The sequence below is a fragment of the Ixodes scapularis genome, unplaced genomic scaffold (assembly GCF_016920785.2).
Source record: "Ixodes scapularis isolate PalLabHiFi unplaced genomic scaffold, ASM1692078v2 PGA_scaffold7__128_contigs__length_106722199, whole genome shotgun sequence".
Taxonomy (NCBI): Eukaryota; Metazoa; Arthropoda; class Arachnida; order Ixodida; family Ixodidae; genus Ixodes; species Ixodes scapularis.
Genome location: NW_024609882.1, coordinates 95,919,605 through 95,938,589, shown reverse-complemented (window position 1 = coordinate 95,938,589; position 18,985 = coordinate 95,919,605). Strand labels below are relative to the sequence as shown.

Below are 18,985 nucleotides of genomic sequence, written 5' to 3'. Positions count from 1 at the left end.
GCGCGACCCGCCCTCATAATGACATCATTATGAGGGCGGGTCTCTAATCCCTCCTAAATTCATGCTGAGAATCCATCATATATCTGCGAATCCCACGTGCAGTCGGATGACAAAATGACTAAAGGGTATTTTACTTTATTCTCATTCGTTACTAGTTAATTGCTTAAATAATACTGTCTCAATTTTTTTAACGTGTGAACCTAACATGAGCACATTTCTTTACGTTAAGTTGCATCCCCCATTCACCGCACCAATGTTCTTTTGGATCAAGGTCAGCCTGCAGTTGTCCGGAACCCTCCCCGTTCTTTATACGCGTATACACAGCGCAGTCATCTGCAAATAATCTCAGCTGGGAAGTTACAGTCACATGAATATCGTTGATAAATATTAGAACAACAGTGGCCCCGGAACCGACCCCTGTGGCACACCAGACGTAACTTCAACAAAATGAGACGCCTCGCCGTTTAAAACCACACATTGTTGACGCGCACTCAAGTATGACTGAACCCATTTTAGTGTGGTAATATCTATTTTCAAAGAATTCAATTTGTCAAGCAATTACGAGTGCGACACTCTGTCAAACGCCTTCTTGTAATCAAGAAAAACACAATCAGTCTGTCCACCTTTATTTACGGACATGACAAGAACATGATAGAGCTCGGTTAGTTGCGTGATACAAGAATAATCCCACCTAAATTCATGCTGAGAATCCATGAAAAAATTATGGTAACTAAAATGCTACAGTATCTGGCTATACAAAATGTGCTCAAGTAGTTTGCAACAAATTGTTGTTAAAGAAATTGGCCTGTAATTTGTGACATCTTTTGGGGGTTCCTTCTTGTGTACTGGTATTACATGAGCTACCCTCCAATTATTTGGTAATGACCCCTCAAGCAAAGACTGGTTGACGATTATAAAAAGATATGGGGCATGAGCACAGCGCTTCAGAACCCTAGGCGAAATTTGACCTGGGCCGATCGCTTTAGTTTCGTCTAAATGTTTTATTAGCTTTAAGGCTCCGTCCACACCAACCTCACCTGGAGGCATATCATCGTAGCTGTTTGTAAGCGTTAGTGGCGCTATATTGTTCGCAGGCAAAAACAAAAACTATTGAAAACATTCATTAAAGATGCAAGCTTTTTGACGGGCATCTGTAATTAGTTCGGTATTTACTAATAAATCAGGTATTCCCATCTGGTCCCACCCGCAACGTTACATAAACTTTTAGAACAGCTTATTGTTATTTTTCATTCCGTCTTCGAGCCGCTGTAGGCAATCGCCTTTTGCTTTCTTCACGGTGGCTTCGTACTTCGTCGTCAGTTCTTTCAGTTTCCCGTGATTTACTGCTGACTTTTTTTTGTTGTACCGTGCTTAAGCACGCTTTCGTTTTTTTGTTAATCGTAGAACACTTCCGTTGATCCATGGTTTTGCTCAATTTTTTAATTTGGATGTATCAGTACATGAAATGTATTTCTCTGTTAGTTTTATCACACTCTTCCTAAACAGTAACCATGTGCTGTGCACATCTGTTTCTTCAGCAACGCATCCAAACGAAAGAAAGCCACTAGAAAGCTCGGAACTAATGCCCTCTTAATTTCCATTTTCATACAAAAACACCTTTCTATTTGTAGTCAACTTTATGCGTGCAGATTGAAAACGAAGCGCCGCGACTACAGCGCCATGGTCGCTTGTGCTGTCGGGATGATTACACAACAAGTCGAGTATGTTGTGTCCGCGCGAAGGTACAAGTAGATGCTGGGTAAAACCTAGACTATCAACCATACACTTCATATCAATATTAAGTCGAGTCATTGTTTTACAGACACACCCGTCATCACTCCCATGTGAAGTCTGGCAGATTAAAATCGCCACCAAGTACCACACATTTATTGGTAACACTAGAAACTATTTCGTTTTGGGTGTCTGTATAAGCAGAATCGGAATTTCGGGGGCCTGTAGAAAGCTCTTACGGTAAAACATAGGTTATGGGCAGTGGCGTACCAACTTGTTTTTGAGTGGGGGGGCAAACCAGACCCCCCCCCCCCCCCCCCCCAAATCGAAAATTCGGCGCAACTTTTGTCCAACTTTTCTAAAGACTTGGCAATGATTCGGCAAAATTACAACTTTACCAGACTTAACATTGATATTTTGTTTTTTCTCACGAAAAAAATTTTGCTTCTTCTTCTTAAAATAAATACAACTTGTAGTGCCTATTGAAAGAGTTATGACTAAATAAGGTGATATTCTAGAAGATAATTGTATCGATGTCGCTTTTGTGTGTTTACTTGTAATTTTGGTGTATGCTTCCAGAAAGTGGCGTGACAACGAGGTTGGGTAGTAGCCGGCACAGTCACGAATCACACTACGAGAGCTTTGATTTTGAGGCTTCATCAGCGCACGCCTGCAAGTGTGTTTACATTCTTAAAATAAAGGCAATCACTGCGTTCTTACTTTCTCTGGTAGTCGCCGTTTCGTGCGCGAAAACGGATGCAACGGTTGCTGAGCCTTCACCAGAAGAGATAACAATATTGTAAATATGCATGTTTTTCGATTTGAGTCACTTGACGTCAGCTTTGCATGAAAGTGCGCGTTCCATATTCGCAACGTGCCGTTTTTAACCTTTAAAATTCCGGTTTCTGGTGTTCGGACACACACGGACGTTTAGGAAGATGGGGAGAGTTAGGAATGGTCGGATGTGCAACGTCGACCATGATAGTTCTGTGTTTAACGAATATTTTTCATCAGTGTTTACTAACGAGTGCTTGGACTCCGTCCCCACTCTCCCTGAAGAGCTTTACGAGCGCATGCATCCTATTAACGTTAACTCCGCCGGTATTATAACATTGATTGATAAACTAAAACTTACTTCGTCCGCTGGAACCGATAACATCAACTCTAAAATTTAAAAGAAACACCAGTGTTATTTCGAGTGAGTATTTAAAACTTATCTTTATTCAGTCCTTATCTCAAAGGTGCCTTCCATCTGACCAAAAGGTGGGAAGGGTAATTCCCAGTCTTTAAACAGGGCAGCCGCTCTTCCGCATCTAATTATCGCCCTAATTCATTGACTTCAATTTCTTGCAAACTACTTGAGCATATCCTCTACTCCAATATCATGAGGCACCTATCATCCCATTTCTTTTCTTTAAACAGCAGCACGGTTTTCAAAAAGGTACACTCTCCGGCAATATGAAAGACCCACTGGGAGCGCGTGGCCGAGGCGGTGGCTGGCGGGGGCGCTGCGAGCCCTCCGGGCAATTCCATTCTGCTTCGAGGGGAGGACGCTCACTCGGGCTCAGATAAAGCGAAACACGCTTATCAGTTTGTGCCGAGTGCCGAATGAGCGTCCTCCCCTCGAAGCAGAATGGAACTGCCCGGAGCGCTCGCAGCGCCCCCACCAGCCACCGCCTCGGCCACGCGCTCCCAGTGGGTCTTTCATATCGCCGGAGACTGTACTTTCCTGCGAAACACAACTCTGCGACTTCATCCATGACTTGCACACTAACCTTGAACCTTAAAATAAAAAAACTGACGCAGTTTTTTTTTTTTCCAAAGCGTTCGGCCGTGTTTTTTATCAACGCCTTCTTTCTAAGCTATCATCTTTTTGCCTCGACCAAATAACCGTTTGCATAGATTCGCGACTTTCTTTTTTCCCGTGTACAGGTCACGTCCATGATGATCATGAATCTTCCTTAATAAATGTATCTCCTGGTGTTCCCCTGGGGATCGTACTTGGGCCCTTACTGTTTTTAATATTTATTAATGACATCCCCATTAGGATTTCTTCAAAAAACCGCTTTTTCGCCGACGACTGCGTCATCCATAACAAAGTAACTTGTGTGCAAAATAATAACCAGCTTCAGGAAGATCTAGAGAAAATTAACAATTGGTGGAAAGAGTGAATTATGTCATTAAACAAGTATAAACGCAAACTAATCCACTTCACCAAGAAAAAAAACAAACACTGTCATTTAATTACTTCTTGTACTCCGATCTGATTGAGACCGCTACTGTGTATAAATACCTTGGTGTAAGACTAACATCTGACCTTCCCTAAAATAACCACATTGAAGTCATTACTGCCGATTCATCTGGAACTCTTGGACTAAGCAGACGTAACTTAAAAAGGGCTCCACCCTTTGTTCGTAAGCTAACCTTGGACACGTACGTCAGACCAAAAATAGAATATGCTTCAACCATCTGGAATACCCATCGACTGTACCTCATCAATACCCTGTAGAGGCAGTTCAGAACAGAGCTGCTCGCTTCATTTCGTCCACTTATACTTTTTTTTTCAGTGTCTCAGCGCTAAAAACTGAACTAACCATGTCCTCTTTGCAGCTTCGCAGAAAAGTCTCTCAGCTGTGCTTTATTCACAAAATCTACTACCACATTCCCGACCTCAAAACCACTTTGTTATTACCCCCCGACCGAACATCTTCTCGCCTCAACAACGTCTGCACCATCAAGCACATTTCTGACTCTACTAACGCTTTCAATTGGTCATTCCTTTCTCAAGCCATCAGCCACTGGAACAGTCCCCCATCCTCCATTGTCACCATCTTGGACCCTGCTGATTTCTCCTCTGCAGTAAAACTACACCTTTCTTGGCCCATGTGATGGTGTGCGGGGCTAGGCAGATAGGTGAAAACCCTTACGCAGAGCGCCTGCCGGGCCAGACTTGTACGTAGTTCAACTACTTTACTCAAGTTACTGTAGTTTAACTACTTTTCTGGGTAGTTTAGTAACTTTTAATTACATTTATATTCTAGTAATTCGTAGTTTACTTTAACTACTTTTCCGAGTGACTTCCACTCAAATTACAAATTACTTTCTAATTTTAGTGGTTGTTTTGCCTATCAACACAGAAAAGATGTCGGAAGGTCAGCTGATATTTGCAGAGGGGGAAGCATGCGGAGTAGAAAAGGGGGGGATGGGAAGGAAGAAAGTGATTTAGATAGTCCAAAAAACTCCAAAATTTTAACGAGCCCCCCCACTGCAACAACACTGCTACGAGGCGCGGGGAGCGAACAGACACGACGCAAGAGAGGTCGAGTAACTGTGGGATTAGCTCCGAATAGTGGCGTTTCTTTGTGTTCCGAAGCTCAAGGAGACTTGACGCATTTGAAGAAAGGGCTTGTCCCCGCTTCTCTCCAATGTAGGAATTCTTGCCCACTACAGGAGGTGCACACACTGCTCCTTTTACGGTGTAGGCGATAGAACCCCTAACAACGACGCTCACGCCGGATGGGCTGCTCGTGTATCACTCGAAGCGCGTTAACCCACCCCCGCGCCTTCGTTCACGCCGCTTCGCGGTGACGGTGTGCGGCTGCTAATTACAAATCTATTAACCCACCTAGCCCCCCCACCCCCCGTACACGCCGCTTTGCGGCGTCCGGTCGGCAACCCAAGCCCCGCTGCCCCCCATGCACTTCCGTAAATAGAGTCGATACGATTTAGTTTAGCGATGTTTCGTCAACAACATTCGTTTTTTTAGTGTTAATGGTAAAAAAGAAATGTAAATATCGCCAAATGCCTCGACAAAACAAAATTTTCGAGAAAAAAAATAAAAAGAAGTAAGCCGGCCCACACCATAAATAGAACCCGGGTCTGACACGTATGAGGCAGACATCTCACCACTAAGTTACGCTACCTCTTCGGAAACTCGCATTGCATCCGCTGCCTATGTTGACGGCGGCAGCGCCTATCTCCAAGCAAGCAAGCAAAACTTTATTTTGTGTAAGGGCCTACGTCCTGGTCTGGACGGCCCGTCCGGCCCATGTCTCGCGGATGGATTCCGTTAGGTTACCGTGTAGCCTTGTTCGTGGGGCAAGGCTCCACAAACCAGCCAATCCGGCGTGCGTGAGCACCGTTGCTAGGGTTTGTATCGCCTGCGCGTTAAAAATATGCCCGCGCGGGTCGGGGGGCAGTGCCCTTGGTATTCCTTGGGCGCCGCCGGCCTGTGTCTGCTCTGCCCAGTGGCGGCCGTTTCAGGGGGGGGCAAAACGCATGCCTTGCCCCCCCACTCTGAGAACTGGGGGGGGCAAGTGCCCCCCTTGCCCCCCCGGTTGGTACGCCCATGGTTATGGGCCTCCTGCGCTGAAGCTTTGAACAAACTGTGGCGCCCTCGTTTTGGGTAGTACAAGCTCACCTGGTTGGGACTCCCACTTTTGTGGCGTCTTCGCCGTGATTTTATTCGTTCTGTGCAGTGCAGAAGAGCGGAAAAACACCTTTAGGCGTCCAAAATCCGCTAAATTCAACGCCGCAAGAGAATCGAAAGTTCAGAATTCATTCCACCACCGCTAGGGTACGCGTCTCGTATCTCTAAGTGGTAACGTTAAAGCATCTGGCGTCGCGACGTTTTTGTTTTTTCTTCCCCTTTATGTTTCTTTGGGACGCGTGATTTGGCGTTTCTTGGTTCACGCTCTTATCGTCCTAGCTTTGGCCTGTGCTTCGACGGCGTTAAAATTTTTCGTTTTTTTCTATATTCCTCGTTATCGTGTTCCACGCGAGAGCAGGCAAGCTTCTATATGTGTCGCAGTTTGAGTCGCTCAAGTTTGTACTACCCAAAACAAGTCCTAACAAGTCATTTTTCGCAGCGCCTCCTGGGCAACGCAGGATGCCTATTTGGCAGCCTCATCCGACGCCACACTGATTCTAAATTTTCAGCTATAACGAGATGGTGACTTTGCAAATTATTGTTAACTAACAGAAATAACACTACCCCGTGTAATGACCTATCCTTTCTGTAGACGATAAAGCCTCTAGGGAATACTTCATGATCTAAGATAGAGTCGTACGTCAAGCCATGATTCAGTCCCAAGAATAATATCGGCTTGAACAGATAGGGTTAAACCGGATAATTCTTTTGCACCGCTTTCTTTTAAATTTGTTGGACGTCAGTTACGTTGCACAGGTACAACCTCCTCTCTTTCACTATTCCAAGTAAACATCTTCCCATTAATTACAAGCTTATCATCCGTTAGATTTACATTGCTGATAGCTTCTTCCATTCTAGCTTTTGCGTATGCCCAAAGATAGCGGTGCTTTTCTCTTACTTCTATTGAGTCGTCATACGACACAGACACCGTTGTACCTTTTTAATTTAAAGAGATAGACTAAAATCTGGTCAGAAATTTAGTCGATAAACACAAAAATAGCTCATAGTGATCAATACCAGTCACTAATAGCCATCTGTCGTTATACCAAGCAAATCTATTTAAAACTTGGTGATTATACCGAAGAATAGCCAATTGGAGCGATACCCTTTCATTAACACCGAAAGAACACAGAATTGTCAATTATCTCATCACTAGCCCTTGACGTCCTTTTGAAGTCAATCTGGTCAAATATAGGTGCTAATAACCAAGAATAGCTACTTGAAGTCATTCATATGTGTAAACACAAAAGCACATCATTATCAATAATATACACTTGCAGTCGTTCAATCAATTTCCATGTCGATCTCATAAAAAAAAAAAAACTATACTTAATGTCAATTATGGTTGTTTGGAGCCAAACACATATAATAAGACAAGTCTCGGTAAAAATGGATTAATTGTGACTTAGATTGCACAAAATCGCTCCCTAAATCCTGACAGGTGTATACAGCACACTGCATTCTTACATAAAAAGACCAAGGCGTCCGATATCACTAGCTTTTGCTCCATCAAATGAAGAAATATTTTATCGATTATCAGTTTCGCTACTGAATCAGACCTACTTGCTATACATTTCCGGTGAGAATGTTTAGTTCTCCACTCCCAGACGCGAGGATCGCTTTCCTATTTCCCTCCCAAATTTCCCTCTGGAGTTTCCTGTATTAGGGTCCAAGGCGTAGACTGAGAGTATCGACGCCATCCCACAGGATGCAAGAGGCAGGAGACTCTGGGACTAAGAAGAATCAGGACCGGTACACCCTTTACACCATCATGCGGAAAGCAGCTTTTTTGCAAAGAGAGACGGACAGGTGGACATTGATCCTGTGTGCAAGGCACGCTCCACGGAAGCGTTATTCACGATGACATATGCTTTCGAACTGCAAGGGCCTAGAGGACTTCTGTGACACGTGGGAGTCGCTATCAAGCGGGTCAAGACCGAAGCAGCTGCAAGACTGTACCCCTCCCAAAGGACAGGCCAAGCACAATAAAAATCAAACAAAAAATCTTCGGGGTTTTTAAAGGCCTGTTCACACATGCAGCGAAACGCTGGTGCAGGGTTGCTCATATGTCGTCAGCTACGTATCGACTGCCATGAGCAGCAGTTTTGACGGTGCGATTCAAAGGTGGCGAACGCTCCCGTCAGCACGCGCTTAGCGCGAGGTCAGCGCTATGCTTGTAGAGCTCCGCCGCATGTGTGAACTGGCCTTTGAGCTTAGCCTTTAAGAGTGGAACGCGATAGCGTTATAGGGTCCCGTTCGTAAAACCCTCTCATATAAACGCGTGCTCGTTGCCAAGCCGTGCAAGACTGTGTGCGTGGTCTAGTCAGTGCCGTCACGTCTCACATCAGGTCACACGTAGCTTTGACGTCATGACTAACGACCCGCTAAATTTGGCAGGAAAAATTTTCGCTAAATTTGGCGGAAACATTTTTCGCTAGAGTTGGCGGAAAAAGTTCCGCTAAATTTCACGGAACAACTTTCCGCTAAATTGGTGGGAACATTCTTTCGCCGATTTTAGCGGGGAAATATCATAATGCAACGCGCGCAGCCACGAGTGACGTCACGTGCGACGTCACACGTGGCCGGGCACGTGCATTATGAGATTTTTTGGTCCCACCGACGCCAACCCATATTTTCTGCAACACGAGCTCCTAAACACTGTCGCTCTAAAAAGAAATTCTGAGTTCCCTGATATACTATATCTGGAGCGGGTTCCACCATTTCATATGATGAAACGATAATTAGAACCCCACCCCCATCCCTTTCAGCCTTAAGCCATACTCCCCCCCTGCCTCGGGACAATTAAGCCATAGGCCTTCGATCCTTTTAATAAGCGAATACCCAATCAATCAATCCACTCAGAGATTGTTTCGTGGGCTCCACCATTTTGTTGCTCAGCGCAGAGCGGTCGCCATTGGTGATACACTCTGAGAAAAAAGGGAGCGTGACTTGCTCTCTCAAGGGAGCAAATACGCTGCCACAACCATTAGTCCCCTGGGGGAGCAACTGTATCCGGAGCAACCTTTGCTCCCCTAACGTTAGTCCCTCAAAGTTGAACCCAGAAGACTAGCTTTTGCACCCTTGCATTTAGGCCACTGGGACTAAATGTTGCGCCCTTACCTTATTTATTACTAAATTGCGCCCCTACACACCCAGGTGGCGCTAGTCAGCGTCAGATTCAAAATTGGCAAAAAAACGCTATCGCTGGGGTAGATCTCTTCCGCGCTCATTCTACTACTCGAAAATGCGACTTTCTGAGCTTTGGTACGGCGTCAGAACGCTCAGTCGATATCATTTTTCTTTGTCGCAAACCTTTTTGAACTAATCTGGAGCGCGGTAGGCTTCAGAGAGGCATTATTTGAAGCAACAAGACGGTTCAAGGGCCGTTACACTCTGAAGCGGTGCCAATTGTTGCCCTCCCCGCCTCGAGTGCGTCCTCGTCTCGACGACGATTTCCCGAACGACGCGTCGGTTACCTACCCTGCTCCTGTAAGCGTGAACGTAGAAGTTGCCGAAGAGCACGAGGAACGAGAAGGCGTACACGATGAAGGCGTACTGCATCCAGCGGGTGAACTTGCAGCCGCTGAAGATGGCGTTGATGCCGAAGCCCAGCCCCACGCAGAATTGGACCTGCAATGCATGAGGGGACGTCGTGTCACTGGCGTGCGTCAGACCCGCTCGCCTTCTAGTCGAGCCGGTGGTCTTCAGGATCGTCACGCTTGGACGAGGCACTCGAAAAAGCGTTCTAGAGGACAGGCAGTCGCACGGGTGTTCCAGACAATGTTGACCAGGCTGGCCCATCCATCTTTCAAAGCAATAAACATACCACTCGAAGTTTGCGGCTGACGGAGAAAAGCTCTCTGGATAAAATATCACCGGAGAAAAGCTCACCCAAAACCGTCGCTTTTTGTATAACGAATAAAATTTATTGTAGTAACCTGCACTAGGCTGTGCGAAATATTCAAATTTAACCATTTATTTAGGAAGGTACACTGCGCGACATTCTAAACAAAAAAAAGAAAAGCAATCGCCAGTTTTTTTTTTTTCTTTTTTAGAATTGAAAGTGTATATGTTTAAAGTTACTAGTGTGTTGGGAAGTGCTTCGTTCGGGTACTAACTTAACCGATAAAATTTTAGTCGCGCAAACCAGTTCAAAGTAAAAAAGCAAAACGAGTCCTACAACGCGTAAAATGCAGTATTTAAAAAGTGATTGCTCACCTCTGCTACGCGGCAAAAGTATAATTACCATCGAATGATGTCAAGGGGTATTCACCCGCTCGTCACTAAATGGGCCAATTTCACGATCCAACCCTAGTTTCAGGAATGTATTGATTCTTTGACGTTCATTGTAAAGATGTAATAAAGGTCGTGCGACCCTCGATTTTTCCCCTGAGGACACCGGAGGCTTTTTTAATAAAATTGTGAGGCTATTTTGACATTTAAATTATTTAGATGATACAAGTGACACAGCGAATGATAATACTTACTACAGGTGTCAACTACCTTAATTTTGAGAGCCTGACGGAAAGACGTCTCGGTATTTCTGTATTTGTGTAAATAATTTTGACAGGGCACTTTTTGTTATATATTTTCAATGGGTTCGACGAGATGGCGACACGAGCCCCAAATGCTACAAGCCAGAGCATTTGTTGGTGGTGTTTTCAGGAGCTTGCATGGACTCGCGGCACGGGTCCTTCGCTTGACTCCTCCGAGAGCAACTTTTCCGTTTCGCCGGAAAATGCTCTGTGTGCAATTTCTGTCTGCCGCACCACACAAAAATAGGACCAATGTGAAGCAACGCATGTATGACGTAGTCATGTCATGGAGCTGTGTCTCGCTGCCGCGCGAAGAACTTTAACTTTACATGGTTGTCGGTACTTCTAAGAAGTGCCAAGGCGTTAATTTGTTCCAGGGACTTCAGCTTACAGCACTGATTTGGCTTCCCTGGTTTGACGTCAATACAAGCCATAGATTATAGAAACAGTGCGCTCGTGTCTTCGGCTACCCTCGCATTTATGGTGAAATATAGCCATGAGTACATATAGTCTTCACACTCGTGTCAGGAGATGCAATAGCCGGGGAAATATGCAGACACACAACAAGGATTGGGCGACTGAATAGCCGAGATGTTCTGAGCGGTCGCTACAAGCCACCAGTCAATCATCCAGCACAGAGAGGATGGGATTTTCCGGTTTCGCCTTGCACTTCGCGAGCTGGATGTCACGTGGTGCTGGATTGGCTAGTGACTCTGGGATAGCATGTTGCATCAACCGCGGTCGCACTGTGAAAGGAAGGCGTGCGTCAGCGAGGCATTGTGCGCATGGCCTCACTAAGTCATACGTGCATTATATTTGCTCGTTTCTTGTCTTAGTTACAAGCTACATATAGGCGTAAAGTATGTAGTTTTATACCTAACACCTTATGGTTGTCGCTTTGAAAATTTAATATATATTTGCAACATTTTCAGTACTGGGTGTTTTCAGAAAAGTTCGGCCGACCACGTCCGGTGACAATTTTTACTCTTTTACGAACAAATATATATCTTGAAGGCTCAATACCTATCGGAACAAAACCGAAATCTGTTTTGCAAAAAACAATTTTGCCTTTGCGGAAAAAAATTAGAAGCACGCTCTCAGCCCGAAGCGCTTTCTGCGAATTGCGCGAAGTTGGCATTTCGGGTGCCGCTCACAAAAAACACTGTTGTGGTTCCCGGCCTAGAGATATTTACTCACAAACTACTCATAAGGAGGATTGACTCAAGATATTTATAATTAAGTATCGACTTTGTGAATTTATAGGAAAAAATCGCAAACTAGAGATATTCCGGGAAAATGTTTACATTGTTTTTCTCCGTATTTCTAAACACCAGAGCTTTCAAACTTTGCCAGCGTATTGTCCTGTATAGTGTGTATAGTGTTAATATTGGCGCTAAATATGGTTATCCTGGCCAGCAAAATAAATTTATGAGAAACGCTCAAATAGGGCCATTTTAATAATTACAAGTTATTTTGAAACCCAATTAAAAAAAATAAAACTCCATCATCGATTGTTTAACTCTTCCACTTTAAGGCTGATCAAAGGTACTAACTGCATTTGCAAAAACATGTTGCATTATTTTTGTGTATTTCAAGTTATAAAGCTAGAAATATGGCCGATTTGAGCCTACCGCACCACCGTGAATGGGGCGTGCAGACACCCATAGATGACGAATTTATTATTTTTACAAGGTGCAAAAATGCTCGAGGGTGGTCAGGAAGAGACAAATTGACGGTGCGGAGGCGGACGGCGGTTTTAAATTTTTACTGTGAGCGCGTGGTGTAGGCACCGTGTTTTACAAAAAAATGGCAACACCGTAGACGACAAGACGTCGAGGCCCCCTAGCGCGCTCCACCTGGCTCTCCGGCGCGCGTTGATGGAAACAGCGGGGCGACGTCGGCCGGGCCCGAGGGTTTCTTCCCTCCGTGCGCAGTCGCCTTCAGACGGATAATACAAACTCGGAACCGTTTCACACCACGGAGTTGCACTGCGTTTGTTGTCCTTAGCTTTGTCCATCTACACGCCCCATTCACGGTACCGCGGTAGCCTCAATTTGGTCATATTTCTAGCTTGATAACTTCAAATACAAAAAAAAGAAGATAATTCGACATTTTTTGGTGCAAATTCTATTAGTACCTATCATTGGTAAAATGTAAACTTGGGCGAGTTGGTGATTCATATTTTAAGGTTAACTGCACAAGATGTTCACACACACACCGATGTCGGTGTGTGTGATTGATCTTGCGCTGTTAATGTTAAAAAAAAAAAATCAAAGATGGCCTTTAAAAAAAAAAATTGAGTTTCGAAGTAATTCTCAGTTATTAATATGACCTCATTTGAGAATTTGTCAAATATTTGTTCCGGTACACAGGACAACAATATTTAGCGCCAGTATCGACAAGACTCAGAACAACACGCTGGCAAAGTCTACAAGTTCTGGTATTTATAAATTCGAAAGAAAAAAAAAATATATATATATATATATATATATATATTTTTTTTTTTTTCAGAATTGTCTATGTTTGTGATTTTTCTCTGGAAATTAACATTGTCGATACTAAATGATAAATATTTTGTCAATCTTCATTATACGTAGTTTCTGAGTAAATAGTTCTAAACCCGTTGCCAAAACTTTTTTTTTTTTTTTTGAGAGAGAGAGAGGCGCCCGAAATGGCAAACTTGCGGAGAGTGTTTCGCACTGAGAGTGTGCTTCCAAATTTTTTCCGCAAAGAAACATTTTTTTTTTACGAAACAAATTTCTGTTTTGTTCGGATGGGCAAGTGTACAAAATATTTTTTTTTTCGTAAAAATTAGAAATGGTCACTAGACTGTCAAGAATTATTTTTCGAGTATGAAAAAGAAACTTTTTCCTAACTTTGCACGTTTGTTGTGTGAATTTTAGACTATAACCCTCGAGTATATATTTCTAGACCGACCACGTTTATCCATTTTATTTTTGTTTAATTGAGTCTTTTGCATTGTCCATCTAATTTAGGAAACATAATGACTTATTTATCATCAAAACTTTCCAAAAATATAGTTTTTCCCTCTTAGTAGTAGCTCACGTAAGTTTTAAGTCTTAATATAGTCGTGTGTTTTTGAAAATAAAAGGCGAATATTATGACATTTTTAACGCATCTGCCTCCTTAAAAACACTCGGAAATGTTGGAGAAACCATTTTGGATAATTTAGAAGAATATATTGATGTCACAGTCTCGTTTGAAATTTTCCTATACAAATTGGCTTTCTACCTGTTTTCGGCGAAATTCGAGGTTTCATGAAAAAAAAAAAAAAGTTATAGCAAATATAACCTGGGAAAGGTACGTCACGAATAACATGTACAAAGTTTCAGATGGAATCCACGAGGGTTGAATTTAGGCTCGAATTGTTGGGCGTGAAATGGCCTTCTACTTTTCCATTTTTCTTCTTCTGACGCCCGCACGGGCATCGCCTGGCACCAGGCCGGATGATTCCAAGTTTGGGGAGAAAGTAGTCGCTGCTCATGACGGCTCCGAGCAATGCCCCCGGTGCACGAGTACCACGGCTGGCCCTTGAAGAGGTCTGGGCAGCACTCAACTGAACCTAGTGACTCGATCTGAATCCAGCAAGCAAGTTGGCTTTGCTGTTTTTTCTCGCAACTTGCTCGTCTGGCGAGTTCACATGACGATGATTGCCGGTACTGGATACTCGGTCGGTAATAAACGCCAAGCGTGAGTCGTATAAGAGTGCCACAGAATGGACTGGCACACGTGGCTGGTGCGCCTCATCTTGTTTGTCCGTTCCCGATGCAGAGCTGCCTCCAATCGTGACAAGAAGCGGTCGAAGCGTCGACAAGACTCACTCTCGCGTTGCAACGTGAAGGACTATGGTGTCTCTGACGGAGAGACCTGGCACGTGGGCATGGTGCTTACCAGCTGGATGAGGGTGAGGTGCTTCTTCCACCAGAGGTACTTCTGCACGGCGGGTCCCAGGGCCGTGAGGCCGTAGTAGGAGTACATGAGCACGTGGACCAAGGAGTTGATGCTCGGCCCGGGCGCCGCTGCGTGGGAGGACACGGGTGGGCTCACGCTTCGCCCAATGGCCCCACGAGCTGGACCGAGAGCATGAGACCGAGCACCCAAGGCTGGTCCTAACAGATGCGTTTGCTTGTGATTGACTGCGCTACGACCTCTCAGAACCGCACAAGGAAACACGCTGGCTTCGTCTGTCAGTTAGCCCTCGAGAACTTCCGGTGCGTTTATTCTTTTCTTGCTCATCGTTCTTTGACCATAGGCTCGAAATAATCCTAATACTGATGTAGTATTTCTTAGATATTGTGCGTACATTGGATCTGCCAAAGAGTGCAAAACTTTCAGTCAGGGCTACTTGCACACTTGCGCCACCTCGTTTCAACTCCGCGTAACTCCGCAATGTGTCCGCAATGTGTCAACTCCGCAATGTGTCCTGTCCTAGTGCAGTCGGTCACTGTTAAACGCAAATATTTTAACCAGCTTTTACTGCACGCACTCGAACCCCACGCCATGCCAGCTCACGCCACCCAAGAATTCCTGGGCATGGAGCGGAAACCAGCGCCAAAACTTTCAAATCAGGCACCGAGTGCTCGAGGATCGATCTCGACCTTTCACCGCTGCGGGCAGTTGCTCTGAACCCAACGGGAAGTTTGATCGCATCAATGAACGCTTTAGCACTTCTGAAACAGTCGTTGATATTGGGGTGCACGGAGCCAAGATACGTTAATGAGAACATTCTTCCGCCAGATGCTGGGTATTCGCCAAAGTTCCCCCCAGACAGGCCTGTACCAAGTACAAAACAAAAGTTAGGTTTGAGTAAAAGTACATGAGTTGAGTACTTCATGTCCAACTTTAAAGAGTATTTGCGTAGGGTACTGAATACTAAAAAAAAATGTAACCCATTACTTTTAAAACCCTCTTAAGATGCAATTCTTTCTCCAATCTATTCACACAACTAAATGCTAATCGAGCGTATATAAACCGCGTTATGACCCAAAACCTCATTTGCTCGCACAAACGCTGTTTTTCAAAGTTTGTGTTGACAGCTTGCCATTTCGAAATAAGCACGGGTCTCTCCGGATAATCAATGGTGAAGTGTACGCACTCGCAGAGTCCACATATATTGTCATTGACGGAATGCACGCACTCTGCGATTGCGCACATTTCACCCAAAAATTACGCGATTGTTTGGATATGGTCACAGTGGAAGCTACGCTAGCCTCGGCATTGCAGCGCAGATTAGGTGAGAAGAGAAAGCAAGCCCCGTCCTCCTCATCAGTAGTGGATGAAGGCAGCGCAGCCTAGTTGGCGTCGGCGTCGCCGCGGTGCGAGTCTTGCTGCCTTTGTGCACAATGGGCGCAACAGGCGGCGACGTCATCAGCCGCTGCGCATTCTCGTCGCGTTTCAGCGTGCTTGGGTGCGTGGGTCGGGCATCCACTCTTGATGACGCGCGGGCCTTGTACGAGGCATTGACAGCAGTTTTGCCTGGCACTAAGATGAAATTGCTGTCACACCTTCGACTGTGTTGAGATACAACAGCAAGCTTGTGTTTGGGCTTCGTATGCCGTCTGCCAAGCCTGCATTAGTTGACACACTTCAAGCACAGACGTCTTGGTAACTGGCAGTCGTACCTTGACGTAAAGCGCCATATTCATATGCGACAAAACGTCCGACGGCTCTTATAAAGCGTTTGTTGTGGGCGTGCCCGAGGCAGTCGAACGTTATTGCGTGAATGGGCCTTTAACGGACTACCCAACACTAAACTGGCGAGAATTCGCAGACTAGCAAGCTCAGGGGAAGATCACGCAGGCAGAAAAGAGAGCGAGTAGAAGCGAGAGAGCCTCACTAGGCGGCGCAAGCTACTGCCCAATACTAAGAGTTCATTGCGCGATTCATAATTAATTCAGCCATTCGTCTTACCGGACCCTCCTGCCACCCATCGGATTCCGATCCACCAGAAGAAGAACATGGTGGAGTGGTGGTAGACGTGCAGGTAGGTCAGCTGGTTGTCCTTCTTACGGAGCACAAAGAACACAGTGTCCATCAGTTCGATCAGCTTGCTCATGTAGTACCACCACAAGGCGCGGGCAATCTGAAATGCCAGAAAAGCTGAATTGTTGCCCTACTTTTGATTTACAAATGCGCCCGAGGTGTTCACAATGAAAACAAAGCGCCTGTTTTTCTTCTCGACCATTTCAAGTAGAAAAATTCAGGCAAACGGATCTTTCTCGTCACGTTATACAGTTTCCTCAAAAATATTTTTTCCACCAGAAATATAAGAAAGGTTCCCAAAGAGATTACTACATTTGGGCCCATATCCAGTCACCCGTGAACAGGGAGCCGAGCCGGCTTCGAAACGTCGGGCACATTGAAGAAATTGGTTAGAGTGCACTAAGTAACCTTTCTTATTACTTACCTAACCAGGCGGAGTTCCGCCGAAATGTATACACAGGAAATAGAAACTTTCCGTTGCGGAATGCTTAGTCTTGGCCCAAATGTAGCACTCGCCATTCGGACTAGATGGCATTGTTTCAGAATTAGCCGTTACCTTATTCAATATTTATAAGTGATTTTCTGAAACTCTCGAAATAGAAAAATGGCGGCCGGCCCACATATACACTAAGATGAAGAAAAGGGCTTCATCATTAATAATTAAAAAATATTCTTTTGAATAAGATTGCATTTCTGAAACTTGGGCATATATATATTTGAATGGAGGCGCAGCCTTCGGCAATGCGCAGTTTATTTTTACGCTGCAAAAACGCAAAACTTTAGGTGGGACACGCTGTGTGAACTTCGAAATTGATGTTGAAAAATGTGTTAACTGTATGCGGCAGGAACGAGCCGCTTTGTGTCTTAAGGACGTTTTTCCGCACTCAAACGCCTTCGAACGCAAAATGTCGCCCCCGCACCGGCCCGCCCGAGTTTAGCATGCGTCACTACGTTGACTTTAGCAAAGGGTGTCTTGAAATTGGCATCCGCTGTTGCTGGCTTCACTCGGTGACCTATCTTTTTAACTACTGTCGAGACCAGCTGTAACGAAATAGCGGCTGCAGCGAAGCGATCACGATTTCCCATTCCCGTTTGCACTTTTTCAATGCATTTGTGTCTGTTTTTAGCTAAGGAAAGTGAGCGGCTCCCGCAGATAGAGCGAAGAGAAATTTCGTGATAATTTAAAAAATAATAAAATTCGGAAAGTTTACTCAGTCTCGGACCGCCGCACTCTGCTGCCGCGGCCAATAAACCACCCATAACAGGCTGCAGAACATGCTGGAAAGGCCGCCGGCGGCAGCCACTGCAACGTCGTCGGCTTCCCGCTCCTTATCTGGAACCGCGTTTCCATGAATACGACTTCAGCGCATCGACTGCAAGCGTTCTTCGAATGAAGCCGACGCGGCAACGTTTACATGAATGCGCACCAAGCCCTACACGAAGGTGGCGCCACGCCGTGTCAAAACCCAAAGTGAAAGCTGCGTTTTCGGCACCGGCCGCACCACGTGACCACATTTTCCGGTGGATCGCATGTGAAGGCCTTTCGAAGCTTTCGGCGTTCGTAAAGATCGTGCCCGCTCTCTTCGATGCTGTGCAAGAAGTTACAAGACGGATGAAACATCAAAACCCAAGCGTTTTTGGGCTCTGGGTCGGGCCGCCGGGCCACTCTGGAAAGTTATTCTGGGTTTTTGGCTAGGGAGCGTGACCCCGACTTAACGATTCGACGTTGAACAAAGTCACCCATGGCGTCAAGAAAGACCAGCAGGTGGCGCTGACGTCATGCCGCTGCCGTGGCGCTGCAGGGCGCATGCGCAGACTTGACGCGGTTCCTGCTTACGCGTAGTGGCCACACCTCGTGCGGAAACTTTCGCTTACAGCTCGTGAGAGCTTGTTCGTTAACAGCGCGTTGGCCTATACACACGAAAAAAGAAACGAAGGAATAAAAGCTTTAATTTGCATACCTTTTACGATTCGGGAGGCAGAAATACGCCCGAGTTAAACGTGTTGACGGCAAGCACTCACGATAGCAATGCACGCGGATGCAATCATCTACACTCTCTACTCGAAACTGAACCACGCTGGCAACTGACTATTTTTCACGCACGTTTTTTTACAAGCACTAGGACTCGCAAGATGAATGACCAGTTTCCCTTAAATTTGATATTTGCTCTCTATAGTGCTGAAGCAAGAACAACAAAAGCAGTAGTGATATCATGGTGAACCTTTCATTTGCTTTGTGTTCATGCCTGTGTTTGCCCTAACGCAGCCGACAATAAAGTAAAAGAAA

At 45.3% G+C, this 18,985-nt stretch overlaps 1 protein-coding gene across 1 annotated transcript in view; it reads right to left on the bottom strand.

Moving 5' to 3' along the window:
- Nucleotides 1–18,985, bottom strand: part of LOC8033168 (elongation of very long chain fatty acids protein 4) — a 134,701-nt gene that overhangs the window by 9,385 nt on the left and 106,331 nt on the right. The window contains exons 6-8 of the mRNA XM_029989713.3: nt 16,627–16,798; nt 14,608–14,735; nt 9,641–9,790 (exon numbers count right to left, since the gene is read on the bottom strand). Of these exons, the coding sequence (XP_029845573.1) occupies nt 9,641–9,790; nt 14,608–14,735; nt 16,627–16,798 (450 nt within the window). The remainder of the gene's footprint in view (nt 1–9,640; nt 9,791–14,607; nt 14,736–16,626; nt 16,799–18,985) is intronic.